Source organism: Notamacropus eugenii, chromosome 4 (genome assembly GCF_028372415.1).
Source record: "Notamacropus eugenii isolate mMacEug1 chromosome 4, mMacEug1.pri_v2, whole genome shotgun sequence".
NCBI classification, from domain to species: Eukaryota; Metazoa; Chordata; class Mammalia; order Diprotodontia; family Macropodidae; genus Notamacropus; species Notamacropus eugenii.
In genome coordinates this window covers 365,503,091-365,529,928 of record NC_092875.1, presented here as the reverse complement: position 1 = coordinate 365,529,928, position 26,838 = coordinate 365,503,091, and the positions used below count along the sequence as shown (strand labels likewise).

Genomic DNA, 26,838 nt, shown 5'->3' with positions numbered 1-26,838 from the left:
TGGTTCCAGAGGCTGCTGCATTGGACACCTTTGGTGTAGTGGATGGTAGAATGGCATTGGAGTCAGGAGAAGGAACCTAGGTTCAGTTCTGCCATTGGCATCTTTCTGACCATGAATAAATCTTAGTTTCCTTCTGATCCAGAAAGTTCTCTAAGACACTGATTTGTTGATCATAGGATCAAATGATCACAGATCTAGAGCTGGAATGGATTTTAGAGACCATCTAGTTCAACTCCCTCATTTTATAGTGCAGGAAACTGAGGGAGAGTAATTGACTTACCCAAGGTCATACAGAAAGTGAATGACAGAGGTTAAAGTTAGCTCCAGGTCCCCCAGCTACAGAAATCACAATTCTGGGCCAAAAAATGTTCCTGATAAGAGTATTCTTTTGGGCATCATTTTAACATTCAGTTAGCAAATAACAGACTTTTGAACACCTACCAGAACCATGTACAACGCATTGTGAGAGGATCCAAAAACTTATTTGTTATTCTTGCCTTTACCTAGTTTATGATCTAGGTGAGAAGGTTCTTTGAGAGTAGCCTGAGTTTTAAAATTTAATTGGTAAGGATATCTGCACTTTGGAGGTCAGAGAGCTTCATCCCAAGGAAGGGGAAGGGAAAAATCAAAGAAACAAACAGCATTTCCTCAGCTTGATGAAGGGACCGGGAAACAACATAAGCATTCAGGGACATGAGGAGTTTAAGATGACTTTCTTCTTTGAATGTTCTGAAGAACTGTCTTTTCGTGGGCAAGGCTAACTTTGGGTTGTATGAAATAAAACCTACTTTACTTGGGAAAATATCATTAGATTTAAAGTTTATTATTTCATAGGCAAGATTAAGGAAAAAAAAACTGTAACTTTGTCTTCAGAGGTTTTGGAATATAACATGTAAACAACTGCCTTGTACTGACAAGTTTTTGTTACCCAGTCAAACATCTTTATTATTGCCAGGAGACTGAGTTTATTCCAATGAGGGAAAGAGCTAAATGTGAAGTTAAAAGTTAGTGTTACCGATGATTTATGTTCCATTGAATTCTTATCAGTAGTAAATTGCCCATAACTGAAAAGGAAAGGAAACTAAATATATGTGAGAGCCCCAAAACTCTTAGAAGATAATTTAAATCTGCAATATTTTAATGGCCCTTTGCAACTATTTTCCCTTAAAAGACACTGGGATTTAAAAATCTGCCTTAACCCTAGTACAAATATGTGGGTTGTAGGTACATAATTTGAAATGACACTTAGAACAGGCAGGCATCAAGCCACTAGCAACTTCAAACCCAACTCTAGGAAAGGTTGTAATGAATGAAACCTGACCAGACAAGACACCACTCCAATTCTGGGCTTTGCTCGCAGCCTGATTCCAAGTGTGCTGCCCAGCAAGTTGATACAGGTCACTCAAACACCAAGGAGAGGAGAGAACGAAAGCAGGCAGGAATGTGAAGGGGAGGGGGAAATAGGGCGATTGTGATGCGGAGCGCGGAGGATCTGAGGGATTTCTCTTCCCCATGGCAACAGTGTTAGCAGCAAACAGCCCATGACTTAGAAAGAGGCAGCCTGACTGCCCAGGGTGGACCTGAGGCCAAAAGAGGCAGCAGCTGTAGCAGCGGGAGCACCTGGCACAGGTAGAACGCAAAGAGAGACTGAGGACAAGCCGGTGGAGCGCACTGGAAGGAGGAAGCAGGGCTCTGACAGCCGACGGGAGCCATGGAGAAAGAGAAGCTGGTACGGTGCAAATGCCTTTCACTTAAGACCCAAACAGTCCTTATTTTGGAGCGTGCTCAGCTGGATGGTTAGAAACTGACAGCACTTTCATCTAGCCAGGGTTTTTTTTGTTTTTGTTTTTGTTTTTATGTTGGAACAGTGGTCAGGGGGGCAGCTTCCTCCTTAGAGCAGAACTTGACCACAGAGGTACTGGCCACACCAAGAACGGTACTTACTGTGGACTGCCCTGGTTAGACTCAGTTAGAATTAGCTACATCTACCTTAGGACAAAATGCACTCTCAAAATAGGGGCAAAGCTTGCCATCAACATCTTTGCTGACCCTAACACCCACCCCACCCTATAAAATTCGGGATATGCTAGAGTCCACTGGCTCGGTAGTTCAGATTCAAACTGGCCTTTGCCAGTGGCAAACATTAAAACAATGCAGGTGTGCCCAGGTTACCTACCTTTGTGCTGTGTTTGGGGCTTGTAATTATAAGGGGGAATCAGTAGGCAAAGTGAATTTTCTTTTTAATAGGCATTTGCCTATAATGTGAATATTACTCCATGTGTGCTTTTCTATTTTTTAATACACCTAACACACAGCGTGCTCTAGTGGATAGTGACCAGCACTCAGAGTCAGGAAGATCTGGGTTCCATTTAAGTGTTGACTTCTTTACCCTGAGCAATTCACTTAACATCTCAGTGTTCCCAGGCAACCCTTGAAGACTACACATTTAGAAGCAGGTATCAGTATGCATTGGTAGAAGTTTCTTCCTTGAGAGGGCTCTATATCAATTGAAATCAGAGATTCTGTTCCCATTCTTCCTGCTTCGCCCACCCTACCCCACTTCCAACACTAAACACACAGTGTTATACCTATGGCTTCATTAATAATAGAAAGCTGGTGTACATTCTCATCCAGTTCACTGAAGAAAGTATTTAAATTCATCTTGCTGCTTGGATCCCCCTTTATTTCAGTAGCTTTAATGTATGGACAACAGTGACTGTTTTGTTCCCTGTGAAAAAACTTTGGTGCCTGGGAAAGAAAAGTGGGGGGAGGGTTCATGCATAAGTGACCCAATAATCTTGCCTCATTTCTACTTTGGTACCTATTCTTGTATAGTGGAAAGGTAATTTTTACACAGTTGGGAAATTTATTCTATATTTAAATAAGAATTTGTTGTATTTGATCTTGTTATGCTTATGAATAATATGAAAGAAAAAATCATTTTTCCATTGTATAAGATAAACCTATAACCCTTTGGGAGAAATAGTGTATGCATTCAATTTTAAGCTACGTATGAGATTAAGAAAAGATATTTCCATTTGTTGCCATACCTGGACAAAATAAAGATGACATTTTCTGTAGTGAACTTTTTTGTGTTTATAGAAAAAAATAAATAACATTTCTTTAGTTTACAATTATACCGATTTTGGAAGATACTTGTGACTCTACATTATTCACTTCTAAATTTGAAATTTCAATTTATAACTATTGGTCATTATTTCAAAGCTGTATTACTCATAGCTACATAAAGATAGCATAAATTTTGTATTTAGCTATAGATAGGCAACATGGTATGGTAGAAAGAGAGTTAGTAGAGTGTCTGGAAGTTCTGTGTCGAGTCTTCCTTCTGACACATACTGGCTATATGTCTCTGGGGAAGTCACTTAACCTCTCTGTTTAGTCAACTCTCTGAGTTGCATAAAAGATGCCAGTTTGCCTTGGCACAGTAAGTTCTTCAATGGGAACTCCCTATACCTATGAAATTGCAGACCTGGTCCAAAAACTAAAAATTAACCATGACAATATATTTTATAGGGATCTATATTACATGCACACATATAGAACATCACAGTTCAATAAAACAAAATATCGATAATTACATATTAGTGCACTGCTTAAGAACAAATTGATAGACTAATTTTGTGCAAATGATCATTCAGATTTTTCTTTCTTGTTATTACATTTAAAATCAGCCTTTAAAAGAATCTGATAGCTTTTTATTTCAACAGAATGTTCTCATATTTGTGACATTTTATATATAACAGAAAACTTATGGGCTCCTTGTTAGGTTATTTTGTATTTCACTGATGAAAGATGCTTTCTACTTCTCCTAAAACTTTATGAGGAACATTTACTTTTTAGCTTTTGCCTCCATCAAAGAAAACCGTGACTGCTGAAATTAGTAGCATTATTGCTGCTAATCCAAATAAACTTCTTACTTTATTTATAAGGCCCACATTTAATGGAGCTCCTGTCTTTTTATAAAATTCCACTGCCCCCCAACCCAGATTAACAAACTGAGGTCGTTATAAAATGCTCTTTTGTTCTTATGTTTTATTAATTATCCTTGCTCTTCTTAGAGTTTAAGTGGGTAAACTGACTTACTAAATTTCTGCCCTGAGGCTGTTCTAATTGAAGGTAAAATAATTTCAAACAAAATAAATGTTTCCACATTTTGTTCTAAACAAATGTACCATGCCATGACAAATGTGTTCTGTTTTCACCATCATCTTTCACTTTGTATGTATCTTCATATGCAATTCACACACTCTTCTAGCTAAGTAAGCAACACAGACATTTGAAAGTGAAAAGTGCTGAATTGGCAGTGTCGGATCACTGAGAAATGCAACAGGAAAGAAGGGAATGGAAGCCAGAGCTCATTCTTTCAGTCCATTCCCTAGGCAAATCATTGGCCCAAAGCTCATGTTGTGTTTCTAAGGGATTTCAGCAACACTTGCCTAAGTGGCTCATGTATTCTGCATATAAACATTTTTGTGATTAAACCTTGTAGAGAAAATTGCGAAGCAAATGTATATGGAAACAAAATAAAAGCACACAATTCAGAATGACTTTATTCCCAATTTTAAAGTATGACCTCATGTAAGATTTTTTCCTCAGGCCAACCCATCACACACGAAAAGTGTACCTACTTTCCCTTCTAAGTTTGATCTGATTGTACCCTGGAGTCCACTCTTAGCATTCAAAATGAGTTGATATGTATGCATATATTTCTAGGAATTGGGCACACACTAACTTAGAAAACTTAGGAGGAAGTTTACCGGTGAAATTTGAGGTGTGCTAAGCTGCTTCCTGGTGTAGTGTGTAAGGCAGTAAATGATCTACTCTTTGTTTTTCCTCTATGGTGTTTGCCTTTGGTTTTAGATTTTTTATGCTTTCCATTTGTCAGGCAAGCAAAGAGTTGAACATTTGTTCTCTTTCTGCCCAATAAAAATCAATTGCTTAAAGTTTAAGCTGTGCCCTATGCTGCAGGGATGCTTGATTCTTTTAGGATTATTGATGTCACTCCGTTGCAGTGAACATGCTAACCAGTGACTACTCAAGCCGATTTGCTATTACCTTATAAAGGAATCCAGATATAGTGACACATTCATCTCATGTTAGAGCAGTCATAGAGCATCTTGAGTGGTTTCATTGTTTGCTTTATATTTATGTGTGTGTGTGTGTGTGTGTGTGTGTGTGAACATAGTATTTGGTCTTGACATGTGCTTTCACTTGCGTACTGAACTCCCACGGAGAAAAATAATTTTATCATTGTAACTGTTCTGCAACTTAAGAGTCTTAGATAGTTGACTAGGGGCAGTGAGAGTGTGTCTTTGCTAGGGTCACACAACTAGTGTGTATCACAGACAGGATGTAAGTGCAGTTCTTCCTTATTCCAATACTGGTTCTCTATCCATTCTGATTTTTTTATCTATAGATTTTGTCTATAGATTGCAAGCTTTCTATTTTTCTCTGCGTATGGTAACACTCATTGTGTATGGTCATGTGATATAGAGAGTAGAAAGTCATTATTGGGATAAGAAAGACCTGGATTCAAGGCTGTCTCTATATTACCAGTATGTTACATACTGGTAATATAGAGACATGCACACATAAAATATAAACACACACCACACAAACATATAGATCTAGATCTAGGCATAGATTTCTAGATAAAGATGTCTATATCTAGCTATAGACTTTTAGGTAAGTATGTAGGACTAGGTGTAGATATCTAAATAGAAATTTCTAAATATAGATATAGACATAGATAGATAGATAGATAGAGATACCCAGATCTAGGTATCTAGATCTAAATATGTAGATAGAAAATACATTATCCATCCATCTATCCATCCTCTATCTATCCATCTATCCATCCATCCATCCATTTATCCATCCATCTATCCATCTATCTATCTACCTACCTATTGCCTATTTGTATAAGCTTGGCAAGTCATGCTCTCAGTGCTCCTAGACTGCTCAGTCTAAGACTGTAAGTGACAGAGTTACATACTCTTTAGAGTGAAGTAGAGAATTTGACCAGCATTTATTAAGCAGTATTTGTGTGTCAGACACTGGTTAGGTGCTCAGGATGCAAACACAAAAATGAAGCAGCTTCCTCAAGGAACTTAAAGTCTGCTGATCTAGAGAGATTCATGTATGGGGAATAGTAAATAAATAGGTCCGTTTTTCTTGACACATAGTGCAAGAGTGGGGGACTAAAGTGTAATCTGTTTGAAAACAGGCTGAAACAAGGTTGTGAAGATCTTGAAATGCCAGAGTTTGTATTTTATCCTAGAGTCAATGTTGTGAAATTCATTCCAGAGAGAATTTTCTACACTTCCTAAAGCTCATGAAGTATGGTCCTAGATACAAATTTAAAACTTAAACTCCAAGGAGGAAGACAGCACATGCCATGAACTTTACAGGTGTTAAAATGTGAAACATGAAGTCATTCGACTATTGTGTGATGGTAATAAAATAGGAGTGGAAACAGTCACATTTTAAATTACTTTTTTTTTTTTTTATCACTTTGAGTTTTAATTGAGTTCTAAGCTTGCTAAGCCTGAAAAAAACAGCTGGGGTATGGATTCAGGACCAGAGGTACAAATTCATTTAATTAAGGGATCTTGAAAATGCCAATGACTTTATATGGTTTTTTCCTCCTTCATTAAAAATTATGTATCATTGTTCATTTCATTCTCTGACCTTTTTTCCCCTCAACAAAAATCCCATTCTTTCCCTTTTTTAACCTGGTTGGGTCACAACAACAAGCAAAAAATCACACTGTAGTTGTAAATCTTTTATTAGTGATAAGGATCTCTCCATTTTTACTGGAACAAAGTTATTACAAAGCTATCAATTTGGTTTACAAAGCATATAAAACTAAATGAAAGAGAGCTAAGCATTGTTCAGCCTCAATAACTCCTTGACAACTGGCCCTTTGAAAATCTCACACAGGAATCACCAGATTTCTGTGCTTGAGACCTGAGGATGTTATCTCATTAGTCCATACTTATTTTGCCATGGGCCCATTTGCAAGGTGCTTTTTAGAGCTAAAACTAGTCTTTTTACTCGAGTCTTTCTAGAGACATTAATAGAAGGGTGTTTGAGACACATTACGCTCTTGTTTTAAATATACGTTTTTTTGGTTACTGTAAGAAATTGTCTTGTGATCTGTTGGTATACAGGTAGGTATTACATATTTGTGTGGTGTGAAAAATTCAAAATCTACATTTACATATGTTCATTTCCATAGAGACTGATTAATTCCTCAATTCAATTTAATCCAACAAATAGTTTCACATTTCTCTAACATATAAAGCCCCATGCTAGATGTTAAGAATTCGAGTACTAAAAAACTCTAGGAGCTTAATGAGTGGTAGTGGCCAGATGAGATGTGTACATATCTATACAGGCTATAAGGCAGAAGTGCAAAGGAAGGGATCAGACAAAATGCATTGAGAAGTATAAAGAGGATTTGTTGCTGCTGTTTGGTTGTGTCTTATGCTTCATGATCCCATTTGGGGTTTTCTTGGCAAAAATACTGAGGTGGTTTCTGTTACCTTCTCCAGCTCATTTGACAGGTGAGAAAACTGAGGCAAACAGGGTTAAGTGACTTGCCCAGAGTCATTCAGTTAATACATGCCTGAGGTTGGATTTGAAGTCAGGTCTTTGTGACTCCAGGCCCAGTGCTCTATCTGCTATGTCAACTAGCTGCTGGTAAAGAGGATGTGTCACTTTAAATTGAAACTCAAGGAAAGATTCATGCAGGAGGTAGACCCTAGGTACTATGTCTGCTATACTTTATGGTTGTTTGTCCTCTATTCTCAGAGAGGACAAAGGTGATATCATGACTTGCAAGTGAATGGAATGTAAGTGAGGGAGGACTGTGCAGTCATCAGCCTCATTTTCTCCTCCAGAGCCATCTGGGTCCAGTGGCCATATATAGATTAGGGCAACTGAAGATGATCCCTGATGCAGTGGGAGCTATTGGCCTTTTAAACTAAGGTCACTGCCAGGTCTCTTTTTGACTGAGACAACTCTCATTCATTGGCTAAGGATAGGTAAGAAGTCAGGCAAAGAAAGGCGTCTTTTAGCCTACTATACCTGTCACGGGGTGAATGTAAGGGACTGGGAGAGCCATGATTTAGAGCCCACTAGAATTGTATTTATAAGCATTTACAAAGGGGTATGACAGACTTGAAAAGATAAGATACTTTATGAATTATAGCCTGTGATGGGGGAGGGGAACCAATCAATGACACCCTTGTACTCTAGGAAGAGTTAGTCTTTGCTGTATTTTCTTCTTTTGTCTCATACTTCTAAAGGATTGGAAGAAGCAGAGAAGAAAGGGGAGTTGTATTTTTATTTATCCTTCTTTATCTTTAAACACTGTTGAGGGATTTCATTTTTAGGATACAACAATGTGAACAGATAAAGTTGACTACTTGAAAAAAAGCCTCAGAAGTTTATTACTCTGAGCCTACTGTAGACCTTATGAATGAATAAAAAACCTGGAAGGTGAGAGATTTTGGTGTTGATCATTATGTCTGATGTTTTCTAATGTTTAGAGTATTTGTGACAATACCTGCTAAGGTAGGAGTGATCACTGTATGAAATGCTGTGATCTAGGAATCAGAGGGATTCTGGATATTTTCAGTGATCAATTGATGATGTATCAGAATGGCTTCTTCTTTGGTATAGTGAAATATGGGATAAGGATTGCTTCTTTCTGTGATAATGATATTCTTTTTTTTTTTTTTTGGTGGTGTATGGGTTGGAATGATATATTGTACTTGGATTGGGGTAGAAGAAATGACTTTTGGAGGGGGAACATCTTTGTTAAGGTCTTTCCTCACATCTGGTCTGCTTTACTGTTTTGTGTGTGTATATACACACACACATACACACATAGGATCTTATTTCTTTATTTCATTTAGCGAGTGTTTAAGTTCTCTCCCCAACTAAACAACATTAAACCATATAACAAATACGCTTAGTCAAACAAAGCAAATTCTTGCCTCAGCTCTACCTAAAATATACGTCTTATTCTGTATGTTGAATCCATGACTTCTTTGTCAAATCAAGAAGCAATTTATTCAACTCCTGCTGTGTGCTAAACACTATGTTAAGCCATGGAAATACAAAGAAAGGCAAAAATAATTTCTGCTCCCATGGAGCTGATAATCTAAATGGGAGACATCATACAAACAACTATGTGCAAACATGATACATACAAGAAAAAAATGTTGGCAATATTAGAGAGAAGTCTGTGTGTGTGTTTGTCCTTTGTTCTCAAAGAGGATCATGACATCAAGATGATGACATGACTTGTAGTTGACTCTGATTTGAGTGATGGAGGGCTGTGCAAGGTCACCAACCTCTCTTTCTTCTCCTGTGCCATCTGGCTCCAGTGACCTGATATTCATCAAGATGACTGGAGATGGCCTAAGATGCAATGGGAAGCCTTGGTCCTTTCAGGCTAAGGTCTTATAGCATTCTCATTTTGAGTGAGATATACCCATTCAATGAATAGGCTATTAGAGGGAAGAATCTTTTATTTTTTTATTATTAAAGGGACCAGGAAAGGCAACTGTATTTCTCTCTTAGTAATTTAGAAGATTTATTTTAAGGTGGTTGTTAATAGCTTGATTTTCTTTTTTTCAAAAGCTATCTGTTCATATGAGGAATAGCTCATTCTTATAAATTTGAAATAGTTCTTGATATCTATCTATCTATCTATCTATCTATCTATCTGTCTGTCTGTCTGTCTGTCTGTCTGTCTGTCTGTCTGTCTGTCTGTCTATCTGTCTGTCTGTCTGTCTATCATCTATCTAATCCATCTTCTTAGAAATGAGAATTTTGTCAGAGAAACATTTTGCAATGATTTTTTTCCCCAGGTAACTTGAATGTCTTTTAACTTTAGCTATATGGATATTTTTTTCTCAAAAACTTAAATTTTTTTGTAATCAATATTGTCCATTTTACCTTTGATTTTTCAATCCCTTGTTTGGTCATGAGTTGTTATTCTATTTATAGAGGGAAAGGCAATTTCTTTCTTTCTCTTATAATTTGCTTTTGATGTCACCCTTTATGTTTAAGTTGTGTAACCTGTTGAAGTTATTTTGGTATATGGTATGAGTTGCTGGGCTATACTTATATTTATATTTGTATTGCTTTCTAGTTTTCCCAAGAGTCTTTTTCCTGTATAGTTAGTTTTTATTTCAACAACTGAAGTGTCTGGGTTTGGGCTACTGTGTTTACTTGCTTCTGTATGTTGTGCACCTAATCTCTTTAAATGATTGGCTTCTATTTTTAAATGTGTTTTTAAAGCTAGCTTTGATGATTCCTATTCTGTAGTGTATTTTGAGACCTGGTGCTGCTAGACTCTCTTCCTTTCCATATTATTTCTCTTGAAATTCTTGATTTTTTTGTTCCTCCATATGGTTTTCATTATTGTATTTTTCTAAGAATAATTCTTTAGTAGGTTGATTGCTATGGCTTAATAAATGTTTATTATTGACCTCTTATAATTTTGCTTATATTGAATTTATTCTATATTCCTGGCATAAATCCTATAAATCATAATGTTTAATGTTTTTAACTTGATGTTGTTACTTACTTGCAAATATTTTATTAAAAATTTTTGCCTCAGCATTCATTAATAACATTGTTTTATACTTCTCTGCTTTGTCTTTCCTTGGTTTGGGTATCAAAACCATAGAAGAGATAGAAAGATTCTTCTTATTGCTGTTGCTTTTGCCATCAGTTTGTGCAATATTAGAATTAATTGCTGTTTCAATACTTGGTATAGTTCACTTATAAATACAACTGATCCTACATTATTTTCCTTTATGGTTTCTTTTTTCTCATAGTGAGTTATTTATATAACTTATTTATTCTTCTGTTGATTTGGACATTTCATATCTTCATAAACATCCATCCATTTTATCTGAGTTACTAGTGTGAGTGATATTTTACTGGGCAAAATAGTTTAGCATTTTCCTTTGTTTCCTCTTCAATTACTGAATTATCATTTTCCTCCAGATGAACAATTTTGTCTTCCTGTATGTTATATAAAAATCAGATTATCTGTTAATTCATTTTATTAGCTTTTTAAAAAGCTGATAATTTTATTGTTCAGTTCATTTTTTGCTTCCAATTTTAATTTCTACTTTAGTGTTTGTTTTTTGTTTTGTTTCTAGTTTTTTTAGTTGTATACCTAATTCATTGATTTTTTCGTTGTCTCTTTCATTGATAAGAACATCTAGAAATTTAATCTACTCTCCTAAGGATTGGTTTAGCTGCATCCCATAAGTTTTGATATATTATCTAATTTTTATCTTCTTCAATGAAATAGTCTATATTTTTGTGTTTGACTCATCAGTTCCTTAGGATTAAATTATTTAGTCTCTGATACATTTAATACTTGTTCTTCAAAGGCCCTTTGTTGAACAAAATTATTATTGAATTATATTTCTTCTTATCTACAATATTTTCCAAGGTTCTTCCTTCATTTCCCTGTTCGTTCCCCCACCTAGTACACTGTCATTTGTTGCAAGGCTACTGTGTATACCTGTGAAGTGTCTAAATTCCTTTTTGTTCTCTTTCAATAATTGCCAGAGGTCTGTCATCTCTAATTTTTCTAAAATTCCATCCTATTCCTTAACTTATTTCTTGATAATCTTTTTTCATTATATTTGACTAGATCTGAAACGTTACATTGCATTCCCTTATTATTATAATTTTTATGTCTAATTCTCCATACAATTTGAAATTGTGATTGCTACAAGGTTTTTTTGTTGAGTAATGGGCCCCAATTTCTACCTCTACAGCCAATCAAAGAGAATTTTATTACCACATGCTTAGGAGACCAGAACAGTTTATAGAATACCTTTGCATGCATAAGTCCTTTCCAAAACACTTTATTACATGTCACCATGAGTCTCCTAGAAGCAGGTCTGCCAGCCTTTTTCAGGTGGGGAATTGTATCAGATAAGCATGACTTACACAGAAATCTCCAAATGGTATCATAGGCAACATAGGGTTTAGACCATATTGACCCCTTCTACTTCTAGATCTTCTCTACCACATGCCCATAGGTAAAATCACTGAATGTTATATATACCAATGATTATATTATTTTTTCCTAAATAGCCACCAAATCCTAGACTTGAGTTAGGTCTCATGAAAAGATAAAACATTTGAAGCACTTTTGAAAATTATTTGGAAGTGGAACTTCCAATAAGTTGATGGAATGCTTTTTTTTGCTTTAGAAAGAAGCTTGGCAAGGTTATTGGTGAGGTTGATAAGCTGAGGCTTAGGGAATTAAGATGTCCCTCATCATTAAACCCATTTCTGTTTCACAAAGTCAAGTTATAGTCAGATAGTCAGTTGTTTTCTGAGTGCTGTTAGAACTCATGTCTATCTAGTTTACAGTTGTAACACAATATAACTCTGCTTCTTTTGCTGTGTGTTCTCATATCCAGCTTCTGGGACATCTTGTCCCATGATCCTTCTGTTTCTGAGAGGATGAATTTTGTCTAACTTTTCATTGTTCATTTGGTTTTCCATTGGCTTCTGCCTTCTGAGTCTCTAGAGATAGCCTGTCATTTTTATTCCTTGACCCACACTTGAGAAAGATGTCTTACAGACAGCTGAAGGCATTTTCCTCTGTTGTCAGACCTCATTCTGGCTCTCTAACATTTTTTCAAATTTGCTTTCCACAGTAGGTGGTCATACTCAATCTGCTTCTCATCTCCTTCAAAAATGGCCAGATGTGTGCACACATCCCTCTTATCTAGTAATCTACTACTCACTGGGGATAGTCCAACAGCATTCAGATATGCCATCTTTCCAGGTCCTTTGATTAGCAGTTTCTGGAGCAGCCTGTTTGTAAGGCTTGCAAGATTAGAGGGCTTCTTTCCCTCATGCTAACATGTGTCACAGAACTAGCCATAGGTCTAGTGTAGAGTGTCAGTTTTCCCAAACTACCTTTATAATCATTGCAAACATTATAACCCCTTGAGTCCTCTGGGACCTATGGTTTCAAATTGCCTGTGAGATAAAGCTGTCTCTTGAGGCTTTCCATTAGTTGCCTCTGTTTCTCAATATCAATCCCCTGCAATTGTTGTACTCCAGTGACACGTTCTACTCAAGACTTGAATGGTTCCTCCCAAGGTAAAGAGTTGCCAAGTCTTATTAATTCTAACCTGGACATCCTTTCTCGCATTCATCTCTTCTCCTATAACCACTTTTAAGTAATAGTAATAATAAGTATAAGTTATGCACTCATTACCTCATTTGTTTCAATAGTCTCTTAATTGGTCCCTGTGTCTCCTCTTTCTTATCTGTCCCCCACAAAACTGCCAAATTGATTATCTGATCCTGTCACTTCCATGCTCAAAATGCTTCAATAACTCCCTATTGCCTTTTTATCTTAAGATAAAATACAAACCTCTGTTTGCTATTTAATGCCTTTCACATCTGACACCAACTTATCTTTCTGGACTGATTTCCTAATACTTCCACTAACATACTCTACGTTCCAGCCAAACTGGCCTATTTTCTGGTACATGTGACATTTTGTTTCTTGCCTCTGAGTCTTTGTATATACTATCTCTCGGGCCTGGATTATTCACTATCCTCACCTCTCCTTCTTGGTATTTGAAACTCTTTTCAAGGTTCAATTCAACTGATAACTTCTTACACAAGGTATTTCCTAATCCACTCAATTGTTGACACTTTCTATTCCATACCTAATTATTTTGTATTTACTTCATATATTTTGCTTTTAGTTAATATGATGGTGTTGTTTCTCCCCAAAGGATATAATCTCCCTTCAGCTCCCTTCAGCTTCGGGATGTTTTCTTTTGGGTCTTTGCATCCTCAGGGCCTCCCATAGATCTAGTACCCAGCTTAATAGACAGGTGTTTAACAAATGCTTGTTAGTTGAATTGAGTGGATGCTACTCTGGGAAGCTCCTTCATTCTGGTTTAATGAATTCTTTGAACTTGTACCAGCAGGAATAGAGGCTGATTTTTATCTGCTGCTGGTACAAGTATGGACCTCCTCCCAAACAGGTATCTTGTATAATCCCATGTTTTCCATGAGGATTTTGTATCATTTTCCTCCTGATTCTCAGTGGGAGGTCTAGTGACCAGTGCGCAAATACTCTGTTTAACTCTTATCACTGTGGGAATGCTGAAATATACTAGTGACCTACTTAAATTACAGAAAACAGATGGAGATTTTTTTGCCTTCTTGTATACTTTAGTTATTACTTCATACCTACCCAAACTATCCAGTGGTATGTCGGTAATGTATTTTCAATAGTCATGTTCCCATAGTCAGCAAGTATCCTTAAAGTTAGGAGGCCACCGTAAAATGAGTTCTATTTTTTTACAATGTTTGAAAGATTTAACAACCGTTTTGCTTAGTTTATCTTAGTAAGCTAATATCCAACAGTCCAACAAGTGTAAACATTTAATAATATAACCATATAATAACAGTTAGTGACAATATAGTTATTCTGGTGAGAAAGAGGGCCCCAGGTGTAGCCACAAAAGTTTGAGCTGCTGAAAAAAGGAAAAAATGAAAAGAAAAACCTTTCATCCATAAAGGAATATCATAGTCTGTCCAAGTATTCAAATAGACTTACAAATAATTGTAAAACTGCCAAAACAATGTTTTTCTGGATAAGAGTCCCACATGATATGTTTAGGCCCCATAAACACTAAGGACTATGGGGGCATATGGTTGTCAGTCAGCCAATGCTTTGTTCCCACAGCTATAATGGGGACTCTTATCTCTGGGTATGTCAGTTAATTTCTATTTTAGCTTCAACATACATTGTCTCATAATTCCTTTTTCCTTATCACAGTATTGCTTTATTCCTTTACCTTTTTAAATTAATAATTTTAACTCACAGGTTAACCACTTAATTAAATGAATAGTAATATAAGGAACATTCATTTCATAACCTGCAGCATTTCATTTAATTATTTGATCCAACTTCTCCCAAGTCAGAAATGCCTTTCAGAGTCCATTTCCCTTTCTTTTGCTCATTTCATCCTAACAGCTTTCTTCAGCACAAACCTGTCTGCCATAGTAATCTCACTGAATTCCTTTCCCATGGTTCTTCCCCTAGTATTTGTGGATGGAAATAGAAAATAAGGGAAAAAAAGAGAATTCTTGTCCAAATCTTTGCCATGGGTATATCTTCTCAAATTTAGGTGCCAGAACTGAAGTTATTCAGCAGGCTGGCAGCCTCTCCAGTCTATATTAGCTGCACAGATCTTGGGTATTCTATTGTTTTGATTTTCTCTTTTTCTCCCTCATCCTCGGCAGCAGCAGCAGAAGCAGTCAGTTAGATACAGCTGTAGTTCAGAGGAGAAGCTCTGGTGAGGCCATTTTTCTGCCTTTCTTCCATGGAGAACTTTAAGAACTTAAGAAGTTCTATGATACCTGCTCTCTGGCTTGACATTCAATATTCTGAACTGTCCTACGGGAACCAAAGCCAACTGGAACCATTCCAGTACTGGAAACCCCCTTGGAAACACTATTTGGAAGATCCCAACAAACACACACTATCTGCTTGTTCCTCCTTCATTCATGTATATCCATTCTCATTTTGAACATGAAAAGTTGGGGAACTAGAGACTTGTGGTAATGAACTGATAACTTTATTTATTGATTAACCTTATTATTAGGATTTCTAAACACAAAGTTTTATAATGAGATTTATGCTGTTATTAAAACTTGCAAGTTAATCAGCAGTGAGGAAAAGGATACTATAAGGAGATGTGAAGGGAGTCCAGATGATGAAGATTCCACTTCCTCATCTGTAAAATGAGAATGATAATAATATTGCATACATCCCAGGGCTGTTATGAGCATCAAATGGGATGATTATTATACAGTACTTAGCATAGTGCCTAGTACATAGCAAACACTATGTAAATGTTAGCTGTTATTAGTTATTATTATTTTTTAGCTTTGCCTAGGGCTCTGGAATTGGTTACCTTCTGCCCAGCATATGAATGAATATTGTCTCTCACTTATTTCTTGACATGTTTCTCCATTGCCATTCTCAAACACATGGTGTAGATACGAATTAGAGTATGTGTCAATTTCTGTAATTTAAACCTGTCAAACTGGGTTGGGGGAGATTTGAACTTTTTGGGCTGAGATAAAATTTAGACAGTTGATTCCCAATATATACATATGTATGTTTTTGGAGAGAAGTGAGAGAAGTCACAGCTGTTTAAAAACAGACTTTTAGAAGGATATATATATATATATATATATATATATATATACATATATATATACAGAGTGCTTTGAACCTATTACGAACCTTACTCAAGAACCTACTATAAAATTTTCAGCATATTTACATCAGAGAAATCAGCGAACACTGCAAATTGGGTCCAGATTTATTATTTTACTGTTTTTCTACCAGAAATGTCAAACTCACAGCCTGAAACAGAATGAAATGTAATTGGGAAATGTTTAACAAAATGATAAAAATACAATGCAACATAGATGATGTTAATTGTGGTTTTCTAAGTCAATATGTGGCCCACAGGGATCTATATCTATTTGAGTTTGACACCACTGATCTAGACTTAAAAAAGTAACGGAGACAATGTTAACAATTCTGATTAAGCTTAAATGTGTGTCATATGAACACTCCCCCCTCCATGAGCCTGGTATTAAACATTTGCCACCACACCACTAGTTATATCTAACTATGGGATTCTTGCAAGTAATATTGAAATGGATTTGTCAGTCTAAGTATCAAAACAGCTAAGATACTATTTGAAAAGGGAATTAGCCCAGTTCTTTAGTTCCTTGAAAACAATGTACTCTGATAATTAGATTACTAATAGAAGAGATATAAATATGCTAGTTGCTTTAAAAAAAGCAATCTGAAAACATCCAGGTGTTATACCAGCTGGAGCTCTTATTTTTAAATTATGTTGTTGATGGGGGAAATATCCATTGCTCAGTTTTAAATTGTTATTACAGTTAGTTGTAGTTACTTCTTTAGAATTTTAAAATTATTTTTGGTCATAGGAGCTAACAGCTGTTCTTTAATGATACAAGCTTGTGAATAAATATGAGAATGCTCTTTTTATCTTTAAAAGAAAAAAGGGTTAGATTTGAAGTAGTATGTAAAGATTTCTAAATTAATTAAACAAATAAACAAATGGCAAGTTTTAAAAAATAGTCCCTAATTTTGTCCTTGGACGTTAGTAAATTTCCATTTCTAGCTAAAAATTTTGGTCTTGTGGCAGAAATGCCCCAGGGCCAAAAGATCTAGTTAGAAATGGAAATTTACTAATGTCTAAAGGCTAAATAAATACTCTTAAGGTAACATTGTCTTTTAGGATGATGCATTTATATTATAATATAAATTAACTTGTCAAATTGCTTCCCTCCCTAGTATGGCAATGAGAAAATAAAAAAAAAAATAGAGGTAAAGGACTGGGAGGATTTTGAGCATGAGGCACTATAGCCAACACAAAGATACTGGGTTCCTGGGAGATGTATATGGCTGGTAGTAGGAGGAAGGTAGTGGACTTTGAAATATGGCATGGGACAGTGTCAAAAACAAACCTGCTATTTCATGATTTTTTCCCTAGGACTTCTCCTGATGGATGCAAAGAGACAATCAACGAGATTTGTTAACCATCTACTGGAAGCACTGGGGTACAAAAGAGGAGAAGAAATTACCTGGCTTTCAAAAACTTAATCAAACATTTTTTAAAAAGAACTTAATCAAAAAAGCATTTCTTAAGCTCCTACTCTATGCCAGGCACTGGGGATACAAATGCAAAGAATGAAGCAATCTTTACTCTCCTTACATTCAAATGATGAAAGATATACATATATATGTATATGCATATTATATGTGTATATATAGAAAATATTTAAAAAAACAAATGGAGATAAGGACATTTCAGTTAATTATAAGGTATCGTGGGAGAGAGTTTACAGATCAGTGAAGGCTTGAAGTAAAATTGTATGAAGTATGTCTTGAAGATACAGGCCTCTAGGAAGTAGAGGGGCACGAGGGAGGACATTCCAGGCATGAGAGAATGCCAATTCAAAGACAGGAAATGGAATATATATGTGAGGAACACAGAGGCCGACAGTTTGGCTGTATTGCGGAGTATGGGAGGAGAAATAAGGTACAATGATGCAAAAATGATGAGTTGAGGTTAAGTGGAGAGCTTTGTTCAGGAGGACATCCATGAACAATTTAAATTACCTTAGAAACCTTGTGAGGTCCATTGCCCTTCCAGTGAAAGGATTTCAATGACTCACTGGGAGATGAAAAATAGAGTTTGCCTCTTCAGGAGACCTGAAGCTGGGGAAAGTCTGGATGAAAGGAAGGGGGAGGAAGCTTCCATATGACTGTTTTCACATAATTTTACTACCTAAGACAAGGTTCTTTTGGAAGGAGTGGAGAAGTCATACTATACTTCACTTGCTTTGTCCATTGTGCCATGATTTTAAGGGGTGTGCTCCTCTCTCTTCACAGGTACATGTAACTAAATGTCTTTCCCCCTAGAATTCCAACCTAGAACTAGAGGCTATGGCTTGGAGGGGTGGGGGAGAGGAAAAGAGAAGCATTTGTGGTGGTGCCTATTGCATGTAAATGTCCCTACCCCTGCTGGCCCAGAGTATTGGATGCAGCCCCTTTCCCCAAGATTTTGTGGAATATCTTTTCCTTTTGTATTTTTCTCTCTAGGATGGAGGTAGTTTATGGTCAGGTGAAGTCATCATAAAATAAGGAAAATGGGCTGCATATATTAATGAAAATTATTTTAGCTGTTGGTGGGAATGGACTTATTACCTTAACTGCTGGTTTCTGGGAAAGTCTATGTGTACACAGATTTTGGAAAGCCCCTTCTTTCCCTGGTATCATAATGACCAATGGTCCTATATTTTAAAAGTTATCTCTCTATCTTTAGGGAGTACTGTGAGTCAACTCAAGCAGCCTCTGATTTCCCATGTATTTACCATTTCATGGGACGTGATACCTACTTGCCTTTAAACTTTAAGTAACAAGATCCAAACGAATTACAGTCTAAGCCCTGTTATGTGTGTGTTTGTCCTTTGTTGCTGAAGAAGACCATGCCATCAGAGAAATGATGACATGACTTGCACTTGACTTTGTTTTGAGTGAGGGAAGGCTGTGCAAGGTCACCAGCCTCACTTCCCCCTCCAGAGCCATCTGGATCCAGTGACCAGATATTCATCAGGATGATTGGAGATGACTAACGATGAGGCAACTGGGGTTAAATGACTTGCCCAAGGTCACACAACTAGTGAGTGTCAAGTATCTGAAGTGAGATTTGAACTCAGGTTCTCCTGACTCCTGCACTGGTGCTCTATCCACTGTACCACCTAGCTGCCCCAACCATTGTTAGATGGCACAATGAATAGAGTACTGTGCCTGGAGTGGGGAAGACCCAAGTTCAAATCTTGCCTCAGATATTTACTAGCTTGTGACCATGGGTAAGTCATTTAATTTCTGTCTGCCTCAGTTTCCTCAACTGTAAAAATGTAAAAAACAAAACAAAACAGCATGTACCTCACGGGGTTGTTGTAAAGACCAGGTGCGATAATAGCCATTACATAAATGTTTTTTCCCAATCTCTCATTGGCTGATGGAATTGCTAAGCAACTGTCAATGATGTAGAATGGGCATGTGTAAGAAGGGCAGGGGTTCTGGAATTAGAGGATCTGGGTTCAAATCTTACCTCTCATAGATAGCACCTGTGTTGCTATATTTTTATTAGTCCTTAATTTGATTAGGTCTCAGTTTCCTCATCTGCTCGGGGGCTGGACTAAAAAAAATGACCTCTTTCACCTTTATGTATGTTGGTTTGTGCTTGAAAGATCAAGCAGGAGGGAAAAGAGGCTGTGAAACTGGAAAACAAATGCATGTTTTTGAAAAATGGAAAAATAGTCTATGTGTGCCCTTTACTTGATTTTGCTCATAGAACTGTACAAATTATTATTAAAGGGGTGGTTAGGGAGTATTAAAAAAGTCAGCATGACTTAACCAAGTACTATTAATCTGGTTATAGCAGACCAACTTCATGCCTTTTTTTCTTTCTTTGGTTTTTTTTTTTGACAGTTTTAGTAGATGAGGAGAATGTTGTAGAAATAATTTACCTAGATTTTAGTACGGCATTTGACAGTGTCCCATAACATTCTTCTGTAATGATGAAGAGATGTAGACTAGATGATAGTATAGCTAGGTGGTTTGGAACTAGTTGAATGATTAGTCAATACTTGGTGTTAACAGACATTTATAAACTACCTATCATGTGCCAGAAAGGGCCTATGCTGTCAGGTTGGAAGAAGATATCCAGTGCTCTGGTGTCTTTGGTTGGCTCTGTGCTATTTAACATTTTTTATCAGTTGCTTAGCTAAAGACAGATAAAATGCTTATCACATATGAAGACACAAAATTGAAACTATAGGTAACAGATGTCAGGATCGCCTCCCCCCCCGCCAACCTCAATAGGCTAGAATTTGGGGCCAAGTAGAGTGAAATTTGATAGGCATAAATATAAAGTCTTATTCTTGGGGTTTCACAAGTCCATGATAAGGGAGGTTAGTCTAGAAATTTTTACAACTGAAAATACTCTGGGTGTTTCAGTGGATTGTAAAATCAATATGTCTGGTTAGGCTCCTAGGTTCAGTGACCTTAGTAAGGTGCTTAATCTCTCTAAACCCTACCTGTAAACCTGTGTATGATCTTATGACAAGATCTCAAGACTGTGCCATATAAAAATTGTTTTAAGGAAATGGAGAAGTTACACCTAGAGAAGAGAAGACTAGGGGGTAAATTCGAAGGGGTACATGATAGCTGCTTAAAGGGTTTGGTGCCAGGCCTGGATTCATTGCTTCAACTGTCCCCAGAGAGGAGTAGAATGGAGTGATAGAGGCACTTTTGGATGATGATCCAAGTTCATAAATTTTGTAGGCTTCCCCAAAACCATGTCATAGAGTAGGGGAAAATGATCATACTGACCAGCTTTTAGAAGACCTGGATTCCAGTTCTATCTCTGACACTGGTGTGACCTTGAGCAGGTCACTTTACTTTTTCTGGGCCTCAGTTTTCTCGTGTGAAAATGAAGGTTTGGATGAGTTGGTGTTTGAAGTCCATTCTAGCCTGGATTTATGCTTCTGTGATTTTAAACTGATACCCACTCTACTCCAGGTCACAGAAGGTTGAACAGGTGGGCTATATGGCAGTCTCTGAGGATTAGTCAATCTGAGAATTGGTGAGGAAAAGAGAACTATTGTGATTTCCTTATTGACAAAGACTCAGGCCAGGCAAGCTAATCCTTGGGCGGCTTTGTATTTGGGTGGGGATGGAGTGGGTCATAGTTCCCCTGAAACTAATTCATCACAGATACACATCTAAAAATGTGCTCACTATGGCTGTATATTTTCTTCTGAATTTTGACAATATAGAAGGTGCTGCCTTACTGTATTACGTTTACTTGTCCCTATTCAAGCTGGTTTGGTGAGTGACAGTTTTAGATAAGGAGGCATGCCAAATAATCCAGGAGTTCCTCAGAGAAGCCTCTCACAATGTCCAACAGGGGTCTCTCTGGGATGGGGACAGGCCAATAAGTACACAACCAGTCCCTTCAGGTGGTCTATTTAAAAAACCATTACATCCTAGTCTGCAGGGAGTCCTGATTCAGGTAGACATCCGTGAAAAATTTACATTGTTGGAAACCCTGGGAGGTCCACTGCCCTCCCAGTGAGAGTACCTCAGTTACTCACTGGTCTGTTGGTAGAAACAGAAGCTGACTTCATACATTTCAGAAGTCATTTGTTCATTTCCTGTAAGGTTGGCCAGTTCTATGGAGGTCTGCTCTAACTGGTCTTTCAGTACTGTGGTCCCTGGACTGGTTTGGAGAGGTCACAGGACTCCCATGAAAGCAACTAGTTTAGGGATGAGCAGGATTGGTTGTTTGGTTAGAACAATATTGTCAGATCTCTGGCTCGTGGGACAATGAGGGTGGAATGTGCAAGTAATAAAGGTCAGCCAAGAAGCCCCGAGGGAAGAAAGACCTCTTTCAGAGAAGAGGGAATGTTCAGTTTTCTGAGAATACAGTAAAGCAAACCAGAGTCCACATTAAGTCTAGCCAGATATCACTGTACTACCAAGATCAAAAGGGTGATGCAGCAGACCAGAAATGGAATATGTAGCATCGGGGCTAAGCTGACAGTTATGAATGACTATGTCTTGACAAAAACACTACAAAGGACTGAAAGAGCAGGAAAAAGCATTTTGCATTTAGTGTCAGATAATGCGGGCCCACTCCCAGCTCTCCTATTTTACTAAATGAGTGCCTTTGAGATAGGCTGAGCCCCAGCTGCCTGACTGGACTGATCCCTTCACATGGGGTTGCTTTTCTATGACTTCTATCCTCCACCATTCTGAGCCCCCTAAGATTAGTAGGGAATCAGTTATAGGTACTAGTAGAGGCTAGCAAGCAAATAAAAAGCCCTAACCCTTCCTTTCTAGACACTATCTTCCTCTGCCTTCCCTTTGTACTCCTTCCTTTGCTGCAGGGCACAGTGGAATGTTGGATTTGGAGTCAGAGGTTCTGGGTTTGGATTTTGACTCTCCCCTATAAAATATTCATTGACTTTGGAATCAGATCTGGGTTCAAGTTTTGGGCTTGGAACTTAATATTTGGGCAAGTCCTTTAACTTCTCCAAACCTCCACACCCCATAAATGTTTTCTTACCTAGAAAATGAGGGGATTGTACTTTGAGGTCTTTTCAAGTTCTAATTCTAGAATGTAATTTACATTCCTTCCATTTTGTAATGCTCATTGAAACTGAATTTCTCCTAAGGGCCATTTCTTGGCCCTCTTTTCTAAGGTCAACTAGTCCTTTCTTATCTACAGCACACAGGGCTGGACAGAGGAGTTGGTACACACTCTGTGTTCCTCAGTGCGACGTTCAGACACTCCTTCTGTATCAGCAACCACCCTCACAGGTTCATAGGATTGAACTCCCTAACCTTAATGATTGTGACCTCTGACACACTCTACCTGTACCTCACAGATAGGAGTGGTTTGCCATACTTTGGGTGCTCTCATCCTAATAAGGTAACAGAATTCCTAGCTGCGTCTCTGCTTTGGGCAAGTAACTTAGGACTTCACTAGATGACCCTTCTAGCTTGTCCTAACAAGGGAAAGAGCAATTGCAGTATTTTAGCCCCTCAGGCATCTTCCCTGCCCAAGACAGCTTTGCTTTTTATGACTGTGGCATAATATGTTGCAATCCTTTGCATTAGCATTGCCATGGGGCAGAATAGTGACTAATACAGTGAAAAGTTGGAGAGCTTAAATGAGTTAGAGATACATGTAGCCAGTATAAGGATCAATACATAAATAGCAAGGCACATAACCAAGAGAGTGGTCAGTGTGGGATGTGCATCAAATTCGTACCTCTCAGCAATACCTCGTGGTGGTATTTCTATTAAATGAGAAGATGGCCAAAACTGAGATCCTAGAGACCAGTCAGTCTGCTGGTATTTAATACGTATTCTCTGGAATTTGTATCTTAAGGATAAATACATAAGAAAATTTATAGGAAAACACCTAAGCAGTGGTTCCAAGGGAAGCTTAAATGGGAGAACTGCAGGCAAGTTGGACAGAAGAAATGTAATTCAGAAGCTCTGTAATAATAGCAGACAGTTTAATTACATGAACAGCAAAAAAAATGTGATTGCTTGTTTTGAAGGAAGGAATCAGAGCTTAATAAAAGGCTCAGTAAACTCAGGTAACTAACCACTGAGAATAAGAAACAATAAGTATTCAAGGTAGAAAGGACTGTGTTGAGGGTCATATAGTTTTCTTTATCCAGCTGGGCTCATACTGTGTAAGTAACAAGACTATCAGATATCTGATAGATCCTTAAATCCTTTGAAATGTCATCAAGTCATTTTGGGGCTTTTTGTGGGTACTTTTTCCAACAGTATACATCTCAACCACTCTAACTACTTGTGTTCCATAAATTTCTGATAGATAGCGTTAGGTCAGAGAACACTGGCATTAAAAGGCTTTTGCATTAATTAGAGCAAAGGGTGTTGATGATTTCAAACCACTGTTTGGGGTCTTTGAAGGCTGCTGAACAAGTTCCCACATGAAATCCAGCCTGATCTGTTCTTAATTCAGTTCTAGGTCAAACTTGTTATTCATTTGTATCGTGTTCAATGCGTACACATCTAACTGCATGGAAATATATGTTTTTCATCCACTTTGTTTTTTTGATAATGAATGGTTGGACTGAATTGTGTAACTGTGTGTTTTTGGATTTCACTTAGGGGACTTTGTAGCATTTTGGAAGTTCATCATCCTAAGATTCATATACCATAGAAAATGTAGGTATAAAACACAAGTAGATGTGCTTGTAATGTGCAAAAGTAACATGTAATTTGAGTTATGACTATCCCATAACATCCTATTTTTCAACACTATCATTGTAGAGTTCAGCTGCAGCATAACAGATTTTGCTCCAGATCTTTGTTTTAACTCTTTGTGAATCTTTATGTTTCAAGTGTGTTTCTTGTAAACAACATATTGTTAGATTCTGCTTTCTAATCCATTCTGCTCTCTTCGTATGTTTTATGGGTGAGCTCATCCCATTCATATTCACAATTATGGTAATTAATTGTTTGTTTCCCTTAATTCTATTATTATTTTTTCCCTTTTCTTCCCATGTCCTTACAAGAGGACTATGCTCAGCCCTGATGTTTTTTTCATGCAATTTGCTTTCATTTCTCTGTTCTACTTCTCTTCTACTCTGCCAGACCCTAATCACAAGTTCCTACCTTTTCTTTCCTTCCTTTTAAATATTTTTTTTTTGTGATTTAGCTTTTAAAGTTAGAGTTTGCTTTGCATATGACTAATGCCTCTCCAAATCTAGCACTTCCCCTATTTTCCTTTTTATGTATATATGTAAAAGGTAAAACATATGCATATGTACATGTACACATGCATGTATATATACATAGATATGTTTTGTCTTCCTTTGATTTGTTCAGATGAAAGTGAGATTCAAATGACTTCTACTACCCCTAACACAATTTGCAAACCCTAGTAAGATGAAAAAATCAGTTCTCTCACCCTTCCTTCCTTTTTCTTCCCTAATACATTCCTTTCTTCCTCTATTATTTTAACATAATCAAACATGATAAAACCACCCTCATGCTCTTTGTCTTATTATAATGCTCTGTGACCCCTGATAATAACAGCATTCCAAGAGAATATATATATGTATATATATATATACATATATACATATACACACACACACAATCCCCCATATTGACATATAAGCAGTTTATCTTTGTGTAATCCCTTATATTGCTCACTCATGCTTATTTTTGATGTCTTTCTTGTCTCTGCATTTGTATTTCAAAGTTTCTAGGCAGCTTTAGTCTTTTCATCAGGAATGCTTGAAAATTCTCTACTTCATTAAAGGTCCATTCCTACGCCCCTGTGTCATACTCAGGTTTTTGTTACTGTTACCCTGTGATGACAATCAAATTAGGATCTTTTGCTGTTTTTGTTTTACTAAAAGTACCTCTGGTTGAATAATGTGATTAAAGAAGATCTTTCTCACCTATTGATGGACCTGCTCATTGTGGGAAGCTTGATTAGGGGAGGTATTTTGTAGGAGGGTCCCAAGTACCTTTTGTTTTTTCTATTGAGGAACTGGGTCAGAGGGTTATGCCCTTTGGCTCTAAAAAAGTGTATAAATACTCTGAGGGTGAGGTTTTACTTTGGGGCTTAGATTTTGTAAGAAGGTTTGAGTGTCAGATGAGGAATCTGGGAAGCCGCCAAAGGGCCCCCCTGACTTTGAAAACCCAGATATCTGTTCTTCCGTCTCTGGTAACTATGGTCAGACAGTTGGGGTTCAACTGTCTGTTGAATTCAGGCAGAGGAAGCCATGTCTTTTGACTTCTAATTTCTCTATATTTTCTTTGAAGTTCAGGGGGCTGACTCCCCTGAACTAGGTGAATAATATATGTGTTTGGTTAAAGGAATGATGCATGCGTTTGATTAAAGTGATTGTTAGCCCCTCAAAAGTTGCCTTTTCTTTGATGAATGCAGATCTGAGAATCTGTGATAGCAGGCCCTTCTGTGTATTTTGGGGTGCTTACTGATACATACCCAAGTAAATTACTCTTCATTGTAATCCTTTCTTTTGCCTTCTGGAATATCCTATTCCAAACTCTGTGCTCCTTTTTAATTTTAGTGCTAAATCTTATGTGATCCTGACTGTAGCTCCTTGGTACTTGAATTCTTTCTTTCTGGCTATTTGTAGTATTTTGTTGTCATTGTTGCTGTTGACCTGAAATACCTGGAATTTGACTGTGATGTTCTTGGGAGATTTTGTTTTGGGTTTTTTTCCCAGGAGATGATGGGTGGATTCAATTTTTACTTTGCCTTCTGGTTCTAATATATCTTGGCAGTTTTCTTTCATGATTTCTTAGTCTTTTTTTGGTTATGACTTTGAAGAACTTTAATGTAAATTTATCTCTCCTTAATCTGCTTGCCATTTAAGTTCTTTGTGATATGAGATAGCTTACATTTAGTGTAGCACTTTAACTTTGTTTTGATATTTCTTGTCTCATGGAATGGTTAACTTCTGTTTGGTTCATTCTAATTTTCAAGAAGCCTGTGTTTTGGGGTAAGGTTTCATTTTTCTTGTAGTAATCTGTTAGTTCTTCCAAGTATTTCCTTTAAGGCTCTTATTTCTTTTTTAGGC

The 26,838-nt window shown here is 37.1% G+C and overlaps 1 protein-coding gene across 1 annotated transcript in view; it reads left to right on the top strand.

Annotated features, from left to right (window-relative positions):
- Positions 1 to 1,519: 1,519 nt before the first annotated feature.
- The window catches only part of DNAH5 (dynein axonemal heavy chain 5), a 420,121-nt gene continuing 394,802 nt past the window's right edge, over positions 1,520 to 26,838 (top strand). The window contains exon 1 of the mRNA XM_072605437.1: positions 1,520 to 1,729. Within this exon, the coding sequence (XP_072461538.1) occupies positions 1,712 to 1,729 (18 nt within the window). The 5' untranslated portion in view covers positions 1,520 to 1,711. The remainder of the gene's footprint in view (positions 1,730 to 26,838) is intronic.